We start from the raw sequence: 26,398 nt of genomic DNA, 5'->3' as shown, positions 1-26,398 counted from the left end.
ATTTTCTCATGTTTGGTTGACCTGAATATTTTGGAAAATATTTTTCTCATGAACTCATTTTAGGGAAAATATTTTTCAAAACTCCTTCTCAACATTCCTCATACTATTCCCCATTCCCACCAACCCACCCCAACATCACCCTAAATAAAAATATTATTAATAGTACTTTCTTTTCATGTTATAGATAGATTTTTTTTTTTTATTTCAACAAATGAGTATTTTTTTTCATTTCAACAAAATGAGTATTTTCTTTTCATGATGTAGAAAAAGTATTTTCTTTTATTTCAATAAAATAAATACTTTATTTTCATGTTTTAGAAAGAATACTTTCTTTTTCAACCAAAAAAAGAGTATTTCTCTAACCAAACACTAGAAAATATTTTCCGGAAAATGCTTTTCACTCACCAACCGAACAAGAAAAAATAAGTGACAAAACCACTCATTTTTCATGAAAACATTTTCCATAAAAATATTTTTCTTCGTACCAAACACACCCTTAATCTTACTGAAATTTCTTGCTATTATCATCTAACCAGATAGCATCTATTTTGCAGCCTAAGTTTCAAATTAATAAGAGGTTTTATGTACAAATACCTCAAATTAATAAGATGTTTCAGGTTCAAATACCTGAAATATCGGTTTAATATGTTTATTGGAATAATAAGGAGTTTGGAGAGAGAGAGAGGATTAACCAGAATTAAGAAAGTATTAGCACAAGATATAGTGTAGCTTAACTCAACCAATGTGGGATTATCTTATCGTTTAGTAGAAACTACTCCAATAAGAAGTACCATTTTTCTCAAGTAGGCAATTTTTAAACATATTTAACATGCACTAGGAAGCAATATTATCCCCAATTGTGTATAAGTATTATTTAAAGTATAGAAAATACTACTATATTCCCTGCAAAACGTGGGGAAGGAATGACAAAAATGCTTCACCACTCACTCTTATTTACTCCTTGCAAACTTATCAGAAACTTCTCATAGTAGTCATATATATCATGCATCAAATGCCTAGAATATTTTTAGTTCATTAGTATATTATACTGATTACTGTATGACGGTACGAGTTTTTTATTTACTTGTAGTAGAAGAATAAAAAGGAAGAGAGTTCTTGTTAATATCCTATATTTTTTTCATTCTTAAAGATAATATTAATGCTTAAGAAATAAATTGATATAGGTTGTGTTAGATTTTTCATATTAATGAAATTTCTTGCAATTTTCATGTAACCTGCAGCCTAAGTTTCACGATATGGAGGACTTTCTGTCATTTAGTACAAACTACTCCAACAAGAATTACTACCATATTTCACCTAAAAGTAGCCAGTCTTGTAAACATATTTCTCACTAAGTAGGCAATTTTTAAACATATCCAACATGCACCAGGAAAAAAGAATATAAGTCTCGTTTGTGCATAAATATTACAGTATTTAAATACTTGCAATTGGTTACTTTGTCATTTGTTATTTGTCGTCATGAGTATTTGCAAATTCTGAATTTAATACATGAACTTGAGTAAAATATTGGAATACTAGCACCCAAAAGCATAGCCTAGTAATTAATGAAGTGGATTGAAAACATGAGTCTCATATTCAAATTCCAACAAAGATAAAAATAATAGGTAGTAATTTTTTGGCAAGTTAAGCCGAAAATTACGGTTATCAAAAAAATATATTGGAATAGTGATTTAAAAGTGTAGTTCAAATGAAATAATGATTTTCACAAAATAATTTTTTTTCCCTAATAGAAGTTCATGGTCAAACAAAACTCATATCTGTCGTTGCAAACTTCAACTCAAATTTACAGAATTATTCTTGAGTTGATTTTGAACCTAGAAATATGGTGCAAGTTAAAAACTAGTTTCAAAAATAGAAATTACACAATACGATAAATCGATACTCTTTCAAAATTATGGTAAAGAGGTTATTTAACTCCAGAAATAACATTTAAGTTCAATAAAAGATAAGATATTAATAATAATAGTAGTAGTAGGTAAGTAGGACTTAGGAGTATCATTTATGAATTCTACCAAATTAAGACACCAATAAATTGGGCAACACATAATGCGTAACATGTCTTTCATCCTTACATTTGTCAGGTGTTTTAGTGGATTTAGGAGCCAAACTCGGAGACAAAGTGCAACCTTGCTGTTCAACCTTTAGTTGACAACTTGACAATTGACATCCAATGAGAAAATACATAAAATTAAATTAAATTAAAAATAAAGAACATTAAAAAAAAAAAAAAGTAAAAGAACAAGAGAGATATTAATGTTTTTTTAAAATCTAAATACACAAAAAGAAAAAAGAAAAAAGCTCTAACAAAATAAAAAACCATTCCTTCATTTGTTCTGCTCTTTTTGCTATTCCATCAACCTAACAGCTTCTGTTTCAAAGTACTCCATTACACCAAATTCCTGAAAAGCTGAAAAAAAAGAAGAAAGACAATCCAGTTCAGCAAATCAATCTAAGAAACAAAGACAAAACAAAAAAGTAAAAAACGATATTGTTGTTTTTCATGTTAATTTGCAGACCTACTCATTTTCTTTTCAATCCAACAGCTTCCTATCAATTTGCCATATTAGAAACCAAAGAAAATCCAGACCCTTTTCTGCAAATGTACCAAAAACACAACATAGCATCAAAGATTGGATTTTTGGTCTGATTTTGGATATTTCAAAATGATTGTTGATATTGTGAAGCTCATATTGGTGATTCAAATGAAGATTGATTTAGGTTGAGGAGGAAGGGGCTAAAAAAGAAAAGGTGGTTTTGTGGAGGGGAGAAAAGGAAGGGAAACAAAAGAAAAGGGAATATAGGTGAGAGATGAGCAAAGAATTTAGTGGCATTGTGAAGGCCTGGGAGTTCACAGTAAAGAAATCACAAGCAGCTGCAAAGAAAAGAGCTAAAAACACTATCTTTGCAACAATGTCAGTAGCACATGTTGATGATGAGCTTGACACCCCTGGTGAGATTTATTATGCAGAGAAAATCTTGAACAATGGTGATATATATACAGGTCAATGGAGTGATAACTGCCCCAATGGACATGGGAAATATTTATGGTCAGATGGTTGTATGTATGTTGGTGATTGGGTTAAAGGAAAAACAATGGGAAAAGGAAAATTCAGTTGGCCTTCTGGTGCTACATATGAAGGCCAGTTCAAGAATGGATATATGGATGGTGAAGGAACATATACAGGTTGCTCAAATGATACATATAGAGGTTGTTGGGTAATCAATATGAAACATGGTAAAGGGACAAGGGATTATGTGAATGGAGATCACTATGAAGGAGAATGGCGCCGCGGGCAGCCAGATGGGCAAGGGAGGTATCAATGGAACAATGGGAATCAATATATTGGGCAATGGAGAAATGGGAAGATGAATGGGAATGGTACAATGATTTGGGCTAATGGGAATAGGTATGATGGTTCTTGGGAAGATGGATTTCCTAAAGGGAATGGCACGTATCGATGGGGAGATGGGAGTTTTTATGTTGGTATTTGGAGTAACGATTCTAGAGAGCAAAGTGGAACTTATTATCCATCAAGTTCAAGAACAGGTACTTTCGATTGGGATCCTCAGGATGTTTATTCAATTGATTTATTAGAATGTCAGATTAGTCCAGGTGAAAGAATATCAGTTTATCCTTCACAAAAGATGGTAAGTTGGCCATGTGAAGGGGAATTTCTGCAGAAGTTGCCAATAGCAAAGACTCCAAGAGCAAATGATGCAAAGTCTAGGCGAAATTCTGTCGATGGCTACAGTTGGGGGTCAGAAGCTGATACGAGTTCGAATAATGATAATGTGTATTCAGGCCAAGAAAGAGAGTCAAGTGAAGGATTGAGAAGCTTTTCAGCTGATGATTTAGACAGTTCAAGAGGATTTCAACCACATTGCATCAAAATTCAACCAACCAAGAAGCCAGGACAAACAATATCCAAAGGGCATAAGAACTATGAGCTTATGCTTAATTTGCAGCTGGGAATAAGGTATTTGTTTGAATTGGATAACCACTGTTATTCTTGTCTTTTTCTTGTGGTTTTTAGTACCATCTTCGTTGTATTGGGGAAAATTCTGCATTGACCTTGTCTTCAGTTTACCGTTTTCTTGTTAGCATATATATGGAGTAGTACTATAAGGAAGGCCCTTAATCCTCAGTGACCTTAAGAAAAGAAATTTGGTATATATACTTTTCATTATATAAAGACATCAATGTTGTGAAAAAAAAACTTAAGGCTTTCGTCTTTCAAAAATGGTACTTCAAAATTTAGCCACTAACTATTGACTCCAATTTAGCTTTCATAACTCACTAGAGCTTTTCTTTCAATATGTTGCTATATAAGCAAATCCTTTAAACATGGTAATATAATTGAAAGTGGCATTTGAAATTACTCTTGTTACTATGTTTTGCATGTCAATAGTTGAGTAAATGCTGCTAGCTTTCTGGCAGAAGAAGCTCAATAGTGAATGAATGATTGATATATTTTCGACACAAAGAAAGCGGAGACACTTTTCCCCCTCTTTCTGTATTTAGTTGCAAATCTAGTGGAGGTAGAAATAGAAGAACTTAATCTGTATTAGAAGCCCCCAGGCTTTTTCGTTTATGGGGATCACAAGTTGGTTAAGTCCTAGCGATGGTATTGGACATTACACACGAATTCCATTTTGGGATCTTTACCTTATCTTTACTGGATGCACAAATATATATTAAATATCTAAGAAGGACAGCTTGCATTTTTCATGGCAGTGCTTTTAGATCTTTATATCCTTTTCAATATCTTGATGCTTGTAGCTCATTTATGGTGCCATCTCAGACATTCTGTAGGAAGGCCTGCTCCAGCTACATCACTTGATCTTAGAGCTACAGCTTTTGATACCAAGGAAAAGATTTGGACAAAGTTCCCTCCAGAAGGATCCAAGCATACTCCTCCACACCAGTCGTCTGACTTCAAATGGAAGGATTACTGCCCGTTAGTTTTCAGGTTGATTTGATGCGCTACACTCTGAAATAAATAGACTATGTTGATTGCCCCTCTATGTATGTTAACTCAAAATACATAACATAGTACAAATATTGCAGTTCCATGCATTGCATATATGCACCTTAATTGAGACATCAAAACTCACAGTTCCTTTATAAATATGAACCTTAATTGAGACATCAAAACTCACACTCCTTTATCAAATTAACTTCACTGATGTTTCATAGAACAGAATATCACTGAGAATCTTTCAGCATTATAACATCAGTTGAGATAAATGTTTTCAGGACCCTAAGGAAACTGTTTAAGGTGGATCCAGCTGATTACATGATATCTCTATGCGGAAATGATGCACTTCGGGAGCTCTCATCCCCGGGAAAAAGTGGAAGCTTTTTTTACTTGACCAATGATGACAAGTACATGATAAAGACCTTAAAGAAGTCAGAAGTAAAGGTGAGTTAAATTTCTGCTTGTCGATTCTTAAAGTGAATTTTTTTGCAGTCTGAATCTTTTTCTCCGTCAGTTTTCTTCTGAATAGTTGTATAGATTTGATAAAAATATGAAACTAAGTTTTTGATGCATACTTTTTTTAATAAGTTCTTGATATTTCAAATAGTTTTGATTTAAGTTCGTAACAAAATAAAAAACACCGTTCTTCTCTCCAGACAAAATATAAATTACTTGCTCAGTGTCATTTTGATATGCCTCTCCACTGATGCCTAGATCTTAGTCATCAAATTTCTTTTCAGTATCTTTGTGAATTTTCTAAATATAGCTGTTATGAAAATTAAAGTCTAACACCAGGGATGTCTGATGTCTTTCAAGTAATCAATCTAGTCAAAACACCTTTGTGAAACATCATGGATAATCATATCACAAATTTTCTCAGTTTACTTGAACATTTATACAATTTAATGGGGCTTTATTCACACAACTTCAGGTTCTTCTAGGAATGCTTCCAGCTTATTACAATCATGTCCGAGCATTTGAGAACACTCTAGTTACTAAATTTTTTGGCCTTCATTGTGTGAAGTTGAATGGACCTGCTCAGAAAAAGGTATATGAGACAAGTATAACAATGATTTTCAATATAGTATTTGACAAGTTCATGCTTTTGTTTCATCGAGTTTGTCCTTAATAACAACTGTTGAGCAGGTTCGCTTTGTCATTATGGGGAACTTGTTCTGTACTGAGTATGCCATTCACAGACGTTTTGACTTGAAAGGTTCTTCCCATGGCCGCGTCACTGAGAAACCTGAATCTCAAATTGAGTCCACTACTACCCTCAAGGACCTGGATCTCAATTTTATATTCAGGCTGCAGAAAGTTTGGTTCCAAGAGTTCTGCAGGTGACTTCTTTTTTCTCTTTCTCTTATTTGAAAAAAAGAAATCCTTTTCAACGTTATAGCTATACAAATGAAGAAAAGCATGGTTTTGCTACAATGGTGACCGAACATGCCATAATTCTTGCCAGTAAAAAGGAGATAAGCTGAGAAAACAAAAAGACCTACGCCATTAGTAGATGCTTTTTCTGTTTTATGTCTGATTTGGCTGTTTCAATAAATAGGCGGCTTTTACGCAAGAGAGGCCTAACAACTGTAGCTGCATGGTTTTCTCAAGTGCTTGTTTGTTGAAAATATTAGTATTACACAAAATGTGCCTTGGAATTAACAAAGTACCTAATCCCTTTGGTTTGACAACACTAAAGCATTTTCTAGCACTAAAAGTTTTAAAAGAGGATAAAATAGAAGGTCTAAATTAGATTTAGTAAAAAGAAAAAAGGACCTTAAAAAGAAAGCCTGAAAATGTGGCTTTTAAAACTTGTTAAAAGAAGAATCATTAGAACTTTATGCTTGATATTCCAAAATTAAAAAGCTCAGCATAGTGCAGCATAATTTCTAATTAGCTGCACAAGTACAAGGATTGTATCTTTGTATCAATATCCGTAGCTGTATACATGTAGCCTTTGCAGCCTAAGCCAGGGTCAAATGACATTCTTAATTTTACCTTCAGTTTTGCTCCTTTCACAATGTGGGCTGAACTTTATGTTGCACAGGCAAGTGGACCGCGATTGTGATTTCCTTGAACAGGAGAGAATCATGGACTACAGTCTTTTGGTTGGAGTTCACTTTCGAGAAGTTTCAGGTTCTGGTGAACCAGTCACAACTGAGACGCGTAGTTCTGGAGTTCGGACTCCTACTGGTATGTATGTCTTTCCTTAGTCATTCGTTCTCAGAATACTTGATGAAGGAGAGGATTGTCATTTCTTCTCGTCTTTCAGCTAATGTAGACCAGGGTGGTGATGGATCAACTCCTCGACTTTCCAGGGCTGACATGGATCTTCTTTTTGATCCTTCGGGGTAATTCACATTTATGAGAATATCATTTGGGATTTACTTGCCAATTTTTTGTGCTTTTGCTATTTTATTTAACTTGAACTGGATTTTGACTAGGCAGTTTTCTTTTTCTCCCTTGAGTGTTGGCAGGTGGGCTTCCATTAGATTGGGCATCAACATGCCAGCAAAGGCTGAATTAACAATGAGAAGAAGCGATTTCGAGGCACAGCTAGTGGGAGAACCCACAGGGCAGTATTATGATGTCATCCTATTCTTTGGTATAATTGACATACTACAAAATTATGACATAAGCAAGAAGCTGGAACATGCATATAAAGCATTCCAATATGATCCAACTTCAATCTCTGCAGTTGATCCCAAGCAGTACTCGAAACGTTTTCGGGACTTCGTATTAAAAGTTTTTGCAGAAGACACTTGAAAATTTCAGAAAATCATGACACAGGATTTTCACTGCCAGCTAGTAGGCCTTCCATGTACAGTCGACATTCGCTGAGATAACCATGCTAACCACACAGCAATGATGAGAATTATCTGGTCATGAAAGCTCGGATGCTTGGCCCTGGAACGACGGATCTGGCTATGTGCCCCAGCAAGACAAGCTGCCATGGCAAAAGAAGGGCACTGCACTTTCCTCTTCCTTTTATTTATACATATAGTTACAGGCATATAATCCATAATTCAGCAGAAGGCATAGATTAGTTTTGTGAGTAAATGTCCAGCCATGTAATATTTAAGCCTGCCTGCCCCAATTGTACATGAATATAGAAGGGTGAAGCTGAGGTAGGGTGGATTTTTCTTGCAACCCAATTATTTTGATCCAGAGTGTCAAGTCTCTGGAAATTTACTTATGGAATAAAAATGTATAGCACGCCAACGAAAAGAGGAAATTGAAATTGGGCAAGACGTTCTACTTCTCTACAACAATATTTATAACATCAAGAGAGACAATGAACTATTGGTTCTAAGCCATCAATCAGGATTAATCAACAATTCGTAGTACTTTTCTTGATAAACTAGTATTTATATATAGATGCAGGAGGATCGGACTGGGAAGGCAGTACAAGTCTAACCATCCGTCTTCATCTTTTCGGCTCAGGGCCTCATGCTAGCATGTTCGTCTGTGAGCTATGCTGGTTCTGTAGAGTAATGGAGGGCGGCAATTTTGGATATAGTAGTTCAAAGGGAATTAGGTACAAGCTCTATTTCCACTTTCAGCAATTGTAAGATCAATAGCAAAAGTTTCATGGTTTGTTTTACTCTTTTCATCTTAGAGGCATATTAACATTTCCCATTCAAGGGAAAGATTCTTGCTGTTAACTAGAGGGATGACAAACCAACTTGCTTGTGCATCTTATCTTTGATACTTATCCTTGGTTTTGGAAGTGCTCTCTCTTTTCTGTGGCAGCAAAAGAATGATAAGAGTAAGAGCAATCGATCAAATGGTTGTTATTCTGCTTACTGTTATAGTGAGCAGACTTGAGAGAGAGAGAGAGAGAGAGAGAGTTACAGCAGAGTAAAAGAAATGTCTAAGTCTAACGTGTGATGAATTAGATGTAGTAAGAATTGACGGGAGAGAAATTGAGAAAAATATCTGAAAAGACGGACTCGAATTGTTTTCGTTCTCAAGAAAATGAATATAAGAGATAATCTGTAGCACGTTTCTAAACAGAAAATGGAAGTCCTCCATTTGGACTTCAAGAAAGTGTACTATAATGGTTAATATTGATGAAAGGAACATGTGTGCACGCCATATAGCTATATCAAAATATGGAGCAGTTGGAGAGTGGGTTGCATTAAACTTGTTGGGATTTTAAGTTTGTGTAGCTTAAAGAGGGTGTATGAGAAACGGAGGGAAAATAAAATATTTGAGTTTCTCTCTTTGACAAAGGGACATTGTCCCATATTGGAGAAAGAAAAAGCTTTTGATGGGTATATATATATAATTGCTCTTCTTCTAGCTCTTAAAGAGTTAAAGAAGAAAGCAAGCCTTGCGCTGTCATTGTCGCTCGACCTCGGCGCTTCAGCTTCGTCTTTGGTCAACGATTGATTGATTAATTTTTTTGGACAAAATTCCTTTCAATTATTTAATTAATTAATTAAATAATTGATGAAAAATTCAATCCGGAATAACCCGCGACCCGGTCCGGTCAGGGCCGTTTCCTTTCCCAGATTATTTTAAATCCGTTTTCCCACAATATTTCAAACAACCTGTTCCAACAGCCATGGCTGTTTCTGAAAGGTTGCAAACCTTTTCAGAAACAATACCAACAACTCTATAAATATACTTTGAATCCCAGAATCTTTCCTTACGAAATTTTCTGATCTTCTTCTTCTTCTTCTGCACAAAAATTCCAGTGTGTTTTACAACCTTCAAGTGCCTTGCTGTTCACCGGCGTTTTTGGTACCAACACTCCGGTGAGTTAAATCGTTCTATCCTAGGAGGATATATTCCAGCACCTCGGGTACTTGAGGGGAATAATTTCCTTAAAAACACACTGTGTATTCAGTGGGCTCGATTTATTCCTATATTATTTTTCCAGAATTTATTTCGTTAAATAAGTATTACTAACTTTCTGTTTTGTTTATATATTTCAGAAAGTATAATGGTTTAATTGTTTATTACAACAATACAGATTTATAACAATCTTAAGGAAATTACTCCATTATATAATATATTTTATTTGTGGAGATTAAAACCTGTGTGTTTTCTACTCCTTCTGAAATTTACTATTCTGATTTGAAGATATAAAAACTTCATCAGAGTATTGAAATTCAGAAAACGATTTGAAGAACATAAAAACTTCATCGTTTTCTGTGAAATAGTATATAAAAACTTCGGTTTTATTTATTATACATACTGGTTATTGTTAATAACAGTATTGTTTACTGTTCTGGTTTTGCCATTAATTGAACTCTTCTGTTGTTTACAGTGAGAAATGGCAATTGATAACGGAAATTCTTCTGCGACTGTTGCGGCAACGACGATAGCCTCGTCAAGCCGGACTGTTGTTCCACCGGCAGAGAAACCGGGGAAATTTTCTCGGAGCCAACTTCAAAGGATGGCAGCAAAGGGTGTTCTTCTGGCTTACCACACTTGGTATGCAGAAATTCACTAGTGAAGAACCTCCAGTGCCTGCTGCGGACATGCCGGACAACGAAAAATTCATGATTGTTGAGGCGTAGAAGCAGACAGATTTTCTTTGCAAAGGCTATATCGTAAGCGCTTTAGAGGATGACTTGTACAATGTGTACAGTGCGATAAATACTTCGAAAGAATTATGGGACGCACTTGAGAAGAAGTACAAGACTGAAGATGCATGCTTGAATAAGTTCGTGGTTGCCAAGTTTCTAGACTATAAAATGATAGACAGCAAAACTGTTGGAATCCAAGTTCAGGAGCTTCAACTTATTTTTCATGACCTTATTGCTGAAGGTATGGTCGTGAATGAAGCATTTCAAGTGGCTGTAATGATTGAAAAATTGCCTCCTTCGTGGAGAGATTTCAAGAACTATCTTAAGCACAAGCGCAAAGAAATGAAGTTGGAAGATCTTGTGATTCGTCTCAAGATTGAGGAAGACAACAAAACAGCCGAGAAGAAGTCTCGTGGAAATTCAACGATCATGGGAGCTAATATCGTTGAGGAGACTGCTCCAAAAAGTAAGAAGAGAAAGAGGTCTTCTGGACAGACTAAGGAGCAGAACAAAAAGAAATTCAAGGGCAGCTGCTACAATTGTGGAAAAATCGGTCACAAAGCCCCTGATTGTCGTCTCCCGAAAAAGTATAAGAAGAAGGGACAGGCCAACATAGTGGAGAAGAATGATGACATTGATGATCTGTGTGCAATGCTTTCGGAATGCAACCTAGTTGGAAATCCGAAGGAGTGATGGATTGATTCTAGAGCCACTCGACATGTTTGTGCTGTCAAGGAAGCATTTGCGACTTACTCTACTACTGGTCCCAAAGAAGAGCTTTCCATGAAAAATACTGCAACAGCCAATATTGAAGGTTATGTGAAGATATTTCTGAAGATGACTTCTGACAAGGTGTTAATGCTCAACAACGTTCTTCATGTTCCTACTATTAGGAAGAATTTAGTTTCTACTTCTTTGCTTGTTAAGAATGGATTCAAATGTGTATTTATTTCTGATAAAGTTGTTGTAAGTAAGAATGAAATGTATGTTGGAAATGGCTACCTCACAGAGGGCCTCTTCAAACTAAATGTAATGGTTGTTGACAGTATGAATAAAATTTCAGCTTCTTTTTATTTATTGGAGTCAAATGATTTATGGCATATTCGTTTAGGACATGTCAATTACAAAACCTTGCGGAAGTTAATTAATTTAGAAGTATTGCCTAAATTCGAGTGTAATAAATCAAAATGTCAAATATGTGTTGAGTCTAAGTTTGTAAAACATCCTTATAAGTCTATTGAAAGGAATTCAAATCCTTTAGACTTAATTTATACTGATATTTGTGATATGAAGTCGACACCATCTAAAGGTAAGAAAAAGTATTTTGTTACTTTTATTGACGATTGCACTCGATATTGTTATGTTTATTTGCTTAATAGTAAGGATGAAGCAATTGAAGCATTTAATCAATACAAGAATGAAATGGAGAATCAATTGAATAAAAAGATCAAAATGATTAGAAGTGATAGGGGTGGAGAATATGAATTTCCGTTTGCAGAAATATATTCGGAATATGGAATTATCCATCAAAGTACTGTACCTTACACACCTTAATCCAATGGAATTGCGGAAAGGAAAAATCGGACATTAAAAAAAATGATGAATTCTTTATTAATAAATTCCGGATTACCGCAGAGTTTGTGGGGCGAAGCTATCCTTACAGCTAACCGAATACTCAAAAGAGTACCCCACAGCAAAACGTAATCTATTCCATATGAAAAATAGAAAGGAAGAAAACCCAACTTGAAATATTTCAAAGTGTGGGGGTGTCTAGCAAAGGTACAAGTTCCTTTACCTAAAAGGGTTAAAATCAGACCAAAAATCGTTGATTGTATTTTCATTGGATATGCTACAAACAATAAAGCATGTCGGTTTTTGGTTCATAAATTCGATAATACCGAAATTCACGTTAATACGGTAATGGAATCCGATAATGCTGAATTCTTTGAAAGCATCTATCCGTATAAAATTGAATTTGAGTCGTTAAGTGAAATACCTAAACGATCTCGGGAAGAACCAAAGGAAAATACTCCAAGTATAGAAGATCCAAGGCATAGCAAACGTCAAAGAACATCTACTTCCTTTGGACCAAATTTTGTAACATTCTTGCTTGAAAATGATCCTCAAACTTTTAAAGCAACTATGTCATCTTCTGATTCAGCGTTTTGGAAAGAGGCAGTCAATAGTGAGATTCAATCAATTTTGGATAACCATACATAGGAATTGGTAGATCTTCCTCCGGGAAATAAGCCTTTAGGTTCGAAATGGATCTTTAAACGGAAAGTGAAAGCTGATGGCACTATTGACAAATATAAGGCAAGACTTGTTGTCAAAGGTTATAGGCAAAAGGAAGGCCTTGATTACTTTGACACTTACTCGCCAGTAACGAGAATAACATCTATTAGGGTGTTAGTGGCACTAGCGACCGTGTATGGTCTTGAAATCCATCAAATGGATGTTAAAACAGCTTTCTTAAATGGAGAATTAGAGGAAGAGATTTACATGGAACAACATGAGGGTTTTGTGGTTCCTGGCAAAGAAAAGAAAGTGTGCAAACTTGTTAAGTCGCTTTATGGACTTAAACAAGCACCCAAACAATGGCATGCCAAATTTGACCAAACAATGTTGGCAAGTGGGTTTAAAATCAACGAGTGCGACAAATGTGTTTACATTAAAAACACTCCAGGTCATGAAGTCATTGTTTGTTTATATGTCGATGACATGTTGATAATGAGCAAAAACATGGCAGATATAATTGCTACTAAGCGCATGTTGGCTAGCAAATTCGATATGAAATACTTAGGAGTTGCTGATGTGATCTTAGGAATCAGAATTCACAAGACTCCACAAGGTCTAGCATTATCACAGTCTCACTACATTGAAAAGGTACTTGACAAGTTCAAGTATTTGGATTTCAAAATTGCCAAGACTCCAATTGACGTGAGTTATGCACTTCAAAAGAATGAAGGTGAAAGTGACTCACAACTGGACTATGCAAGAGTATTGGGAAGTTTGATGGATATTATGAATTGTACGCGACCAGATATAGCATGTGCTATTAGTAAACTGAGTCGGTTTACAAGTAATCCCAATCACATACATTGGATGGCAATGAAACGAGTTTTGGGGTATCTCAAACATACCCAAAATTATGCTTTACATTATAACAAATATCCCTCAGTGATCGAGGGATATAGTGATGCAAATTGGATCACTGGATCATCTGAAGTTAAATCCACAAGTGGATATGTTTTCACAATTGGGGGTGGAGCAGTGTCTTGAAAATCATCCAAACAAACATGCATCGCCCGTTCTACAATGGAATCTGAATTCATAGCTTTAGATAAGGCCGGTGAAGAAGCTGAATGGCTCCGAAATTTCTTGGAAGATATTCCATTTTGGCCCAAACCTTTGGCACCTATTTGTATACATTGTGATAGTCAAGCGGCAATAGGCAGGGCAGGGAGCGTTATGTATAACGAAAAATCTCGTCATATACGACGGAGATAAAATACCATTACACAACTACTCTCTAGTGGTGTTATCACAATTGACTACGTAAAGTCAAGAGATAACATGTCGGATCCACTTACAAAAGGCCTATCTAGAGAGGCAGTTGAAAGATCATCAAAGGGAATGAGGTTAAGGTCTAGGACAAGTTATCATGGTCGTAACTCTACCTAGCAGACTGGAGATCCCACGAGCTAGGTTCAAAGAGATCAAACAAAGTTATGAATGACGGTTCAACATTGTCAAATAACTCAACCCATTCTCGTGATGAAGACAATGTTCAGAAATCGAGGTAAAGTATTAAGGCTTTTTGATGAGTCAACAAAGCTTAAAGGTTTTTAATGATTTGCTAAGTCTGGCAGGAAATGACCAGATAGTGTGTCTATAGGATTACACGTTTAGAAATCACCTATGTGAGTGTGAAGTGTAAGCCGCTTCAAGGGGAATGAAAGTAAAGGCTCATTCTCTAAGCACTCATGAAACCAGGCGGTGTTCATGGCTGAAACGAACACAACCGTGAGAACCATAGATGGTTAAGGATTGATTGTGTGACTTATGTTGTCTAGGTATACAACAAAGCTCGACGGTTCAAAGATATCAAATCTATCGATTGACCGAGTATATCCGATATAAGTTCACTACGGAAAGTTCAAAGGGAAACCTACTTATCCAGATGCAATTAATTCTTGCATGTAAAACACACACGCGTCCGTGCATTCCTTTATTTTATAGCCATTCCCCATTCATGTGGGGGATTGTTGGGATTTTAAGCTTGTGTAGCTTAAAGAGGGTGAATGAAAAATGGAGGAAAAATAAAATATTTGAGTTTCCCTCTTTGGCAAAGGGACATTGTCCCATATTGGAGGAAGAAAAGGCTTTTGATGGGTATATATATAATTGCTCTTCTTCTAGCTCTTAAAGAGTTAAGAAGAAGGCAAGCCTCGCGCCGTCGTCGTCGCTCGCTCGGCTTCGGCTTCGGCTTCGGCTTCGGCTTCGGATTTGGATTTGGTCAACGATTGATTGATTAATCTTTTTGAAAAAAAATTCTTCAATTATTTAATTAATTAATTAAATAATTGACTAAATATTCAATCCGGAATAACCCACGACCCGGTCCGGTCTGTCCCGTTTTCTTTCCCGTATTATTTTAAATCCATTTTCCCGCAATGTTTCACACAACCTGTTCCAACAACCATGGCTGTTTCTGAAAGGTTGCAAACCTTTTCAAAAATAATGCCAACAACTCTATAAATATACTTTGAATCCCAGAATCTTTCCTTACGAAATTTTCTGATCTTCTTCTTCTTCTTGTGCACAAAAATTCCAGTGTGTTTTTACAGCATTCGAGTGGCTCGCTGTTCACCGGCGTTTTTGGTACCAACACTCCGGTGAGTTAAATCGTTCTATCCTGTGAGGATATATTCCAGCACCTCGGGTACTTGAGAGGAATAATTTCCTTAAGGACACACTGTGTATTCAGTGGGCTCGATTTATTGCTATACTGTTTTTCCAGAATTTATTTCGTTAAACAAGTGTTACTAACTTTCTGTTTTGTTTATATATTTCAGAAAGTATAATGGTTTAATTGTTTATTACAACAATACAGATTTATAACAAAACTTTGCTACTATGTGATATGTTTGCAAAAGTTCTTTTTCTTAAAGAAAAAAAGTTGACTAAATCTTGCGAAGACAAAAATTCAAAATTCAAAATTCAAAACAGGAGTACAAGTTTTGCTAGTCATGAAGTAGAGGAAGGCTTTCACACAGAAACTATTTAACATCTAAATGCTGTCGAGGAGAATGGAGAATTGGAGATCCAAGAGAGGAAAAGGGGATTTAGAGCCTTGGTTGTCTCTGGTGTTTGTTTGAAAAACAAATCGAAAACCTTTTCCGAATTTTTTTCTTTTTTAAAATTTGAGAACTTTTTTCAACTAAATACTTATACAACTTTAGAGTTGTTTATTGATTTTACAAAAGCTGAAATCTTTTTCTGCAATGGTGTTTGGTTCACTTATACAAACAAATATTTGTAAAAGTACCATTGATTGCCTCGCCCATATGTAATGTTTGAACGGGTAGATTAACTGCTAATTCCTCCATTCCTTCTAATATGCCATCACAAATTTAACGACAAAATGCACAAAACTTTGCACGATTCTCTTAATTGAATTTGAAAACAATTTACCAAAGTATTGCATTTAGCAAAGAATAAGCTGCGACTAGAAGGCTATTTGAGTTCCTTTTTTCCTTCTCAGTAGGAGAATATCTAAGCCACTCGATGGAAAAGCAAGTTTATGAAACAGCATCATAACAAAGATCATCATAAGCAAAACAATTACTCAGTATTAACGAATTAAAAATACTTATATTAGTGAAGCTAGACTTAAAAAAATAATTGATAACAGATAAGGATTCTGGTATACCCTATTTATTCTCAGTAAGTCAGAATCATTAACAAGAAGAGCCTACTAGAGAAGCTTATTAGCAAGAAGAGTTTCTAATGGTATTTGTCACCACAAACGTATTATTCCACGAAGCATTGTATTATTTCATTGGTTAATTGGAATTGTTAAGCGTATTGTTATGGGTTAAGGGACATTAGCATTCTCCTATACACGACTATGAATTTGTGTTACATTTAACCTATTCTTAGATACGTTAGTTCCTGGTGTACAGTTATCTACAGAGGATCGGTTCTATCTTTAGATCCTTTGGAGGGACAGATTCCACAAGTTTGACTTGTCCATACTTCAAGTACACCTGAACCTGCTTATTGAACAAGATGTTACAAGCATTACCAGGGCTCAGAGTTGTTGCTCAGGAAATTTCTGTTATCTGAGGGGGGAGACCAACCTTCCTCCATCAAGATGAGGTTAAGGCGAATAATTAATTTCTCCAAAGCTTCTTCTTCCTCCACATTATCAATCAAACCAAACAAGTCCTTCTGTATAATGCAATTCTGCAAAGTTAGTCAATGGTAGAAATGAAACGAAACCAAATCAAGAGTCACTAAGCAGAGGAAAACTACCTTCCTATCCTGGTATAATGTAAGGTACTGGAGTGCTTCCTTATAAAATCCACAATGGTAGAGCAGAACACCATAATCCCTCAATTCCTTACGATCAATTTGCAAGAGGATAAGATGTTCACATGCTGCCAAGAGAATAATGATCATAACAGGCAAAGATAGACCAGACATTGTAAGGCTATAACAGCAAGTCAACTTAGTAATAAAAATCCTCTGGGAATCATATCAGAAGAAAAGCACATAAACTTCAAACTGAATTGACATAGCCTGGGAAGCATTTTATATCACTGCACGGAGGAATCCAAACGTCCCCGACTCTTTATATTATTTTTGAACAACCTATGAAATATACAAGTTGAGTCAGAAATAACTGTCTTCAAGCCTATTTTTAGAACATAATGGTTTCTAAGAAACGACGCCTTTGTACCCTCCAACACCTTTTAGAAGAAACAAGCAAATAGAAGTGTGGGTCTCTTCATGCTGGGGAAGTTCCGCTGATGAAAGTTCATCTGTATTTTTTTTACTTGTCAAAACCCTCTGAAGTGTTTATCTAACCTAGTCATTGATTCTTTTTTTTTATTTTTTATTATAAGGAACCCAGTGATTGATCTTCTAAGTCAGGTGAGATTTAAATACTAATTAACCGAAGTTGCCCCAGGAACATCACTCATTAAACAGAATCAAATCTTGCTTCAGGTGCAACCTAGTCTCCAAACAATAGACTCTATTTTAAGATGTAATCAAGATAAGAAGAAAAAAGGAAAAAAAGGTGTAATCAAGATAAACCTACCCTTCTCTTGAAATTGTGCAGCCAAATATGGCACATTAAGTAAATTTGAACCTACTCCTAACTACTGTATCCTATTATATCTCATCAACTAGAAACCAATATTATAACAAAAAACTGATATTCCATCGGTAACTTTTTACAGAGCATCCTAAGCTGCCTTATTTACCAAGAAACATGTTCTTACAAAATTTTAACCCTTCATTTCTATCCAAACAATCACTGCTATTGAACTTTTCAGACATAAAATGAACATCCAGGTTTATTGGAATGTCATGAAATGTATAATTATTACGTATCAAAATTGAAATATATAATGATTAAGCCTTAATGGAACCAATGACAATTCTTAAAAGTATAACAATTCATGCGAAAGAGGGAAACGGTCAAATGCACATACCAGAGAGTGCACGTCTCATGTCCCCAAATCGAACACTGGTCCAAACACCACGCTGTAGCCTATGCAGAGCAGCCTTGACAGATGCAAGCTCGAATGCACTGCATGCAAATAATATAATAAGGATGGGTAAACAAGTGTAGTCTTATCTTGTGAAAGGGAATTTATGGATTGCTCAACTGCTGAAAGACCTTTCTTCAGAATCATTGGCACTTTCAGAACAGTTGGCAGCTCGTGCTGCTCTCAGGAAAGGACTCTTAGTATGATCAAGCTGAAATGGCCAGAAAGCATCCTTCAAATCTTTCAGCATCTATATACAGACATGGAGCAACTATAAGTAGAATTAAGCAAAAAAGCACATCAGACTTTTAGTTAATTCAATTGACAGTCAGATGGAGAGCTTTTCAAGATATGACAGCAAGAAAATGTAAATGTAATGAAGGCATGTAATAATGAAGATTAGTTGTATCGTTCGAAATTAGCTTTAGCAGGTTTCTCTTCAGAATATCTTCTCAACAACAACAACAACAACAAACCCAGTGAAATCCCACAAGTGGGGTCTGGGGAGGGTAGTGTTAACGCAGACCTTACCTCTACCTTCAGAATATCCTCTCAGATTCTGGAAATAGAACAAATCAGAGCAGTTACAGTATACCTCTTTCATAAGTAAATTAGATCAGTGCAGTCCCAAATGGGCCCCAGCCTTGGCACAAAAGGTGCCAACGGCATAAAAGCCAAGCAACCAAAAAACACCCAGCTAATAAGGGTATGATACAGTGAAAGTGATATTTACCTCTTTCAATCAGTTACACACTCTGGTCAAATAACTAAATAGTAAAGTTGTAGAATTTATATATGGAACAATTAGCCATCTCTTAAGAAACGTTGACTGAAGTAAATTAGAAAGCCAAAAACAGCTTTGTAACTTCTCTCCTCTCTCATATAAAAGGTTACAAAATTATTGGGACTTGAAATGAACCTGACTTTCGCTTAAAAGACATTACCAAAAGACAGTATCAGGGATGACAACTTGAATTGAACAAAGAGTAAAGAGGCAGCATTTCTAAAACGGGAAGGAGAATCTTGAAGACTCCAAATGTTCTGGTCTCTTAGAAGTTGTTAGGGAGCATTCTTAGACAATGAACTATTTATGGTCCTCTATAATTTCAGGGAGCATTCCTAGATATTTCTCCATAACTTTCCAAGAACCTACTTGATCAAAATACTTTCCAAGAACCTAATAAGAATGGAATGCAGAACACTTATCGAAAGAATACATTAGAACACACATTTAATATATGATAAGTCAATGAAAGAAAATCAGAAGGAAATAGATTCGATCACTCTCGCAGGAAAATTTACCTCCACTAGCAACGACTGAGTAGTCATGACATGTGATTGATCAGACTCTTTCATTTTTTGTTTGCAGTAGCCTCGAGGAGAGCTATAAGAATCATGAGGGAAGAAAACCTCAATATCAAAACTTAAAAGACCGCACAGGCGAAGCATCTTCAATATCTCTGAGTATATAAGTGAAAGTAGTGAAGCAGAACCGAAGCGATGTGTTAAAACCTGAAGTTAAGCAAAAATGTTGGTTTAACATGAAGGCTATAGTTAGTAGCCATGGAAAACAGAAGAGAGAAAGGGACACACTGAGTGAAGATAAAGAGCGCGTGGCTCTGATTGATTCCTATCACCAGTCCTTCGGAAACCCTGTGAATTGAACCAGGTCAGGATTTTTGAAGATAATGTCGATCATTGAAGGAAATAAGACCAGCCATAAACTTAAAACAACCAAATAGTACCTTCTACTCACAAATTAAGGAAAAACATACAAGCAGATACAATTTATAGTTGAATACGAACGGAGTTTCGCATTAACACAATTAAATATGCCATCAAATTCATGTTCCCCTCATGAAATATTGTGCTGCAATCAGATCCAATAATACCTGTCAGCCTCAGTCATGAAAATAGAACTTCTTCAGCGTGCAACCATTTTGCAGTTGTATTTAGTTGTATGGTGGAACAGGTTGTGTATCTGATCCCTATAGGATTCAACTGCATGCCCTTTTTCAAGTTAGAAGAAAAAAATTCAAAATTTTCTAATTCTTCATGATAATTCCATTCTTTCCCTCTGCCAAGCTGTATTTATTTCACTATGCATGTCTTCTAGTAATGGGGTATGTTCCCTTTCCCACTGACGGAAAGCAAAGGGTAGGCAGAGAAGGTAATTCTCTAGGAGAGCCATCTTTTTGAAATATTTCACAAATGGTCCACCTTTCCAGCTTTATGTAATAATGGGAAAGGGTGAAAGGGGAACAGAAGTATCGAATTCAACCAGCTAAGCCTCAAGGCCAAAGATCACAACTAATAGCAATTTAAATTGAAAATTGCTTGGAACTCCAACTAACTTCTTACTCCCTCACCTCTTTTAAAGAAACATCCAAGCAACGTATCGGCTCTCAAATCACTGTTGTAAAAAACAAGTTTAGCATAACTCAATAATTATGGCCATTCATGGCAATAGGGCGCACAATTTTGAATTAGAAACTTTCCACGCAACTGGAAAAAAGCTGTCAACTGCCACGCCATTCAGCCAACAATGAGAACCACACATCAGTCAGGAATCTAACAGCGATACATCCTACGAATAGAATACTATTTTTTTTTATGGGTAAGAATGCTCCTTAGGCTGAAAAATATCTGTTAATCTCCCACTTGAACGGTACATTCAATGATGCAATAACACATCTCATTCTCCTGTTCTTAAAATCCCCTAAATTAACTTATTAACGCTTTAAGTTTAAAAAAAAAAAAAAAAAAAAAAAAAACGCTTTAAGTTCCAACCTTTTAAAAGTTCATGGAGTATGCAAGCTTCTTTCTTCGTATCCAAAATACAATGCGAGGCATTCAAGCAGTTTATAAATGATCAACGAGTAAGCATCCATTTCCAAACAGATATAGCAAAGAAGAAACATGATAAAATCAAATACTCTAAAATTACCTTATTAACGTACAAGTACGTTTCTAAACAGTGAATGAAGTGTTCTGGAGAAGATTTAAAGGAAGAGCTATAACGCGAGCAGTACTCCATAGAAAGATGATCTAATCTCTCAAGGAAATCAGCGACAGGGAGTGGAACAGAAGAGTGTGAAATAAGGGAATCATGTTCCGCCGCTATATGAAGAGCGGCTTGCCCTAAATCAACCCCTCTGTTTATGCAAATACTCGTTCCTCTCTCTATATCCGATAGTTTTCGAATTTGAGAGCAGAAACCTTCTCTAGCTATACGGGCATGGGTTGTATTGACACCAAACGCGTCGAGAGCATCGTGAAGAACAAATTTGAGGTCAGTTTGCGAGGGGCCCGGGCCTTGAGGTGTAAATTGGGAATTACTGCAATGTATGATAAAGGCAGGAACAGAGGAGCAGGTGGTAGTGTTGGAAGATGGGAATTTGAAGAATCCAGAAGGATAGGGATAGGCTCCACAAAGCCATGGACAAGCGCCCAAACCAATCATAGCTCCCTCACCTTCTCTCTGTTACGCACAGTTTCTTCTCTCTGGATATTGCGGGAAAATATGATATCCAGGTAGGAGAAATATCTGCTATTATGCTTTTCCCGTTGGACAAGGTAAACACCCTGAAACGGGATTATACTGTTGGTAACGTCTGTATGCGTACACACTAACTTCCCAAATTATATTTCATTGTTGTATGCTTTTCCCGTTGAACATATTTATTGTATATACAATCACTTTTTTGCAGAGTGGTGTTTTTTTTTCTTCTAAATAGTCCTTATGCATACTGCCTCATCATTTGTTCTTTTGTTTAGTCTTAATTGGATTTGTAACATTAATTATTCTGATATCATAGAAAAACTCACTAGCATTCAGAACTAAGTGATGTATGTATCAAATTATATTAGTTTATTGAATTAAGTGATAAATTAAAGTAAAAAAACATATGAGTAATTAACAATGAAAAAGTGATAAACTATATGTAAAATTCACATGTCCCATATTATTTTGGTGTATGAATAGTAAAAAATATTTCCGTAATATCTAATAGGATCACACAACTTCATAATGTTAAGTGTGCCGTACAAACTCAAATGCAAGTCAACAAGCCACTAAATATTGGAGTATTTGCAAAAATTACTCCACTGTTATAAAATAAAAACAGTAAAGTAAAGACATGTATAGAGAGAAACTGATATATTATTCAAATTTCAAACTTATGTACATAATGGACTGAAAACTCCTTTATTTATAGAAGAAAGGAAGCTGCTGCATAAGCTGCTATTGCAAGCTGCTGTGTAAGCTGCTTGTAAGCTGCTACTCCAAGCTGCTTGTAAGCTGCTATTGCAAGCTGTTGTGTAAGCTGCTTGTAAGCTGCTACTCCAAGCTGCTTGTAAGCTGCTATTGCAAGCTGCTGTGTAAGCTGCTTGTAAGCTGCTACTCCAAGCTGCTTGTAAGCTGCTATTGCAAGCTGTTGTGTAAGCTGCTTGTAAGCTGCTACAGTACCAGATATAGATAATCTTCTATCGGGGGTTATGTTTATCCATAACGGAGTACCAAAATGATAAGTTTCTTCAGGAGGTTTATTTCCAACAGAGTACTAAATAGATAAACATATTTACGGCGGAGTCTCATATGGATAAACTTCTTCAGGAAGCTTATTTACAATGGAGTAAATGAATATCCATAATATAATATATTTATAACACTCCCCCTTGGATAAGGGTGGCAAGTGGGCCGGTCCAGACCCGGGACCGGCCCTAGACCGCGGGCCAAACGGGCTAAATAGGCCAGGACCGTTTGGCCCGGTTTTAGTGGGCTTCGGCCGGTCTCGTGGGTCGGTCTTATGATTTGGGCCCGCCAGGCCCGGGACCATTTAGCCCGCCAGGGACCGGGACCGGACCGGTCCCTTAGTGGGCCAAACGGTCCCAACGGCTATTTTTTTTTAAAATATAGCCGTTGGGCGGTCAAAAATAGTAGTTGGCTATTTATAAAATATCCATTTAACCCCCCCAACTTTGTTTTAATCCCAAACTTTTTATACATTTAATATATATACTATACTATACTATATATACATCTTATATACTAATACATCTTATATATAGTATATAAGATGTATATACATCTTATATCGATCGAACTATATATACATTTAATATATATACTATACTATATATACATCTTATATATAGTATATAAGATGTATATATAGCTTATCGAATATAGCTTATTACTTATATATATATATACTATATATACATCTTATATCGATATATATATATATATACTGATATATATCTTATATACATATATATATATATATATATATTATACATTTAATATATATACTATACTATATATACATCTTATATATAATATATAAGATATTATAAGATGTATATATAGCTTATCGAATATAGCTTATATATATATATACTATATATACATCTTATATACCATATATATTCGATATTGAATATTAAAATTTAGGATGTTAAATAAAATTTAGGTCACAATTCTATAATAAAATTTACAAAGCATTGTCTTAGATATTTTTTTTAACATCCTTTTGTCTCTAATATCTATTTTTTTTTTTTTTTTTTATATGTTGGGCCCACTTAGCCCGTTTAGCCCGCGGGCCGGGACCGTTTAGCCCGGGACCAAACGGTCCCGGTCCCGAGCCGGTCCATATAAAAAGCCCGTTTAGGCCCGGGCCCGTTTGGCCCATTTAATTTGGGACCCGCCCGGGACCGTTTGGACAAGCCCATTTGGCCCGTTTAGGCCCGGGACCGGCGCACTTGCCAGCCCTAGGATCTTACTAGGAAAAAACCCGTGGGAAAAAAATCATAGTGAAGGAAAAAGAGTACATATATTTAGTAATACGCATTGCTGGCTGCCTCATTAAAAACCTTATAAGGAAAACCCTGTGGGAAAAACCTTAGTAAGGAAAAAAAAAGTACAATACGCATTTTACTCCCCCTGAAAAAAACCTTATTTCAAATACCTTATAAGGAAAACCCTGTGGGAAAAACCTTAGTAAGAAAAAAAGTATATCGCGTATTTTACTCCCCCTCATGAAAATCTTATTTCAAATATTTGAGTCTCCGCATTTCAATCTTGTATACCATCTTCTTAAAAATTGAAGTTGGCAAAGATTTAGTGAATAAATCTGCCGGATTGTCACTTGAACGGATTTGTTGCACATCAATGTCACCATTTTTCTGAAGATCGTGTGTGTAGAATAATTTTGGTGAAATGTGCTTCGTTCTATCTCCTTTTATAAATCCTCTCTTCAATTGGGTTATGCATGCAGCATTGTCTTCATATAAAATTGTGGATCTTTTATCACATTCCAAACCATATTTTTCGTGAATAAAATGAATCACTGATCTCAAACATACGCACTCCCTACTTGCTTCATGAATAGCTATTATCTCAGCATGATTTGAAGAAGTAGCAACAATAGATTGCTTTGTGGAGCGCCATGATATGACAGTACCTCCACATGTAAATACGTATCCTGTTTGAGATCGAGCTTTATGGAGATCAGATAAATAACCTGCATCTGCATAACTAATAAGATCTGCACTACCTTTGTTAGCATAAAACAAACTCATATCAAGAGTTCCCTTTAAATATCGCAAAATATGCTTAATCCCATTCTAGGAGAAGAGTTATATCTTGCTAGTAAATTAACAGAAAATGTTATGCCAGGTCTTATAGTATTAGCAAGATACATAAGTGCACCAATTGCACTTAGATATGGTGTTTCATGACCAAGGAGTTCCTCTTCCTCTTCTGGAGGTGAACGGGTCCTTATTCACTTCAAGTGATAACAACCATTGGTGTACTCAATGGGTGCGCTTAGTCCATGTAAAAGCGTTTTAAGACCCTTTCTGTATAGGCAGATTGATGGATAAAGATCCCTTCTGCTAAATGTTCAATTTGCAGACCAAGATAAATTTTTGTCTTTCCAAGATCTTACATCTCAAATTCTTTCTTAATATATTCAATTGCCTTTTGGAGCTCTTCTGAAGTTCCAACAAGATTTATGTCATCAACATAAACAACAAGTATAATAAATTCGGATGCCATTTTCTTTATAAAAAATACATGGACAAATAACATCATTTATGTAACCTTCTTTCAGCAAATATTCACTGAGGCGATTATACCACATGCGCCCAGATTGCTTTAAAACGTACAAAGATCTTTGTAATCTGATTGAGTACATTTTCCGAGATTTTGAATATGTTTCAGGCATTTTAAATCCTTCAGAGATTTTCATGTAAATCTTATTATCAAGTGGCCCATACAGATAAACTGTAACCACATCCATCATATGTATTTCAAGCCTTTCACGTAAGGCTAAACTGATGAGATATCGAAATGTTATGGCATCCATAACGGGTGAATATGTTTCTTCATAATCGACTCCAGGTCATTGTGAGAATCCTTGTGCGACAAGGCGAGCCTTGTACCTTTCAACTTCATTTTTGTCCTTCCTTTTTCGCACAAAAACTCATTTATGACCAACTGATTTTATACCAGCAGGTGTTTGGACTACTGGTCCAAAGACCTCTCTTTTAGCAAGTGCGTTCAATTCTGATTGAATTTCCCCTTGCCATTTTGGCCAATCAAATCTTTGTCGACATTCTTCGACAGATCGGGGTTCAAAATCCTCACTAGCTGTTGTGTAAGCTGCTACTGCAAGCTGCTGTGTAAGCTGCTTGTAAGTTGCTACTGTATCAGATATAGATAATCTTCTATCGGGGTTATGTTTATCCATAACGGAGTACCAAAATGATAAGCTTCTTCAGGAGGCTTATTTCCAATAGAGTACTAAATAGATAAACATATATACGGCGGAGTCTCATATGGATACATTTCTTCAGGAAGCTTATTTACAACATCCATAATATAATATATTTATAACATCCACCTATTAGTAGTATCATATTAGCGAAAATTGTTTTAACAAATAAGCTGTTGTAGTATAGTTAAGCCCATTTATTACGAGGGCGACCTGGCATCGATCTCGCGCAGCGACTGTTCGCTTATTTCTTGAGCCAATCTGACTTTCAGGACTACTCAGATACTACCTGGCAA

At 35.8% G+C, this 26,398-nt stretch overlaps 2 protein-coding genes across 3 annotated transcripts; one reads left to right on the top strand and one right to left on the bottom strand.

The window, feature by feature from the left end:
- The first annotated feature begins 2,321 nt into the window (after positions 1-2,321).
- On the top strand, positions 2,322-8,266 carry LOC107779007 (phosphatidylinositol 4-phosphate 5-kinase 6-like). 2 transcript variants are annotated; one of them, XM_016599346.2, is made up of 9 exons: positions 2,322-3,998; positions 4,824-4,991; positions 5,279-5,444; positions 5,932-6,048; positions 6,147-6,340; positions 7,048-7,193; positions 7,273-7,351; positions 7,478-7,605; positions 7,699-8,266. In XM_016599346.2, exons 1-9 carry the CDS (start codon positions 2,830-2,832, stop codon positions 7,764-7,766), a joined length of 2,235 nt encoding a protein of 744 aa, XP_016454832.1. In that variant the 5' UTR covers positions 2,322-2,829; the 3' UTR covers positions 7,767-8,266.
- Positions 8,267-16,583: 8,317 nt separating this feature from the next.
- On the bottom strand, positions 16,584-21,985 carry LOC107779008 (uncharacterized). Its single transcript, XM_016599347.2, has 8 exons — positions 21,272-21,985; positions 19,918-19,977; positions 19,627-19,836; positions 18,456-18,574; positions 18,268-18,365; positions 17,081-17,205; positions 16,906-16,996; positions 16,584-16,818 (listed from the first exon to the last, which is right to left on the bottom strand). Exons 1-8 carry the CDS (start codon positions 21,785-21,787, stop codon positions 16,733-16,735), a joined length of 1,305 nt encoding a protein of 434 aa, XP_016454833.1. The 5' UTR covers positions 21,788-21,985; the 3' UTR covers positions 16,584-16,732.
- Between the last annotated feature and the right edge of the window lie 4,413 nt (positions 21,986-26,398).

Source organism: Nicotiana tabacum, chromosome 19 (assembly GCF_000715075.1).
Source record: "Nicotiana tabacum cultivar K326 chromosome 19, ASM71507v2, whole genome shotgun sequence".
NCBI classification, from domain to species: domain Eukaryota; kingdom Viridiplantae; phylum Streptophyta; class Magnoliopsida; order Solanales; family Solanaceae; genus Nicotiana; species Nicotiana tabacum.
This window is presented reverse-complemented; position numbering and strand designations above follow the sequence as displayed.

Bases quoted from the DNA above. Each gene is read 5' to 3' on its own strand.
- LOC107779007 (XM_016599346.2), top strand. From the start codon at position 2,830: ATGAGCAAAGAATTTAGTGGCATTGTGAAGGCCTGGGAGTTCACAGTA. The intron at 6,341-7,047 runs GTGACTTCTTTT...TATGTTGCACAG, and splicing joins TGGTTCCAAGAGTTCTGCAG to GCAAGTGGACCGCGATTGTG. The intron at 7,352-7,477 runs GTAATTCACATT...GAGTGTTGGCAG, and splicing joins CTTCTTTTTGATCCTTCGGG to GTGGGCTTCCATTAGATTGG.
- LOC107779008 (XM_016599347.2), bottom strand. From the start codon at position 21,787: ATGATTGGTTTGGGCGCTTGTCCATGGCTTTGTGGAGCCTATCCCTAT. The intron at 16,997-17,080 runs GTAGTTTTCCTC...TGCATTATACAG, and splicing joins CATTATACCAGGATAGGAAG to AAGGACTTGTTTGGTTTGAT. The intron at 16,819-16,905 runs GTTGGTCTCCCC...TTCAATAAGCAG, and splicing joins CCTCATCTTGATGGAGGAAG to GTTCAGGTGTACTTGAAGTA.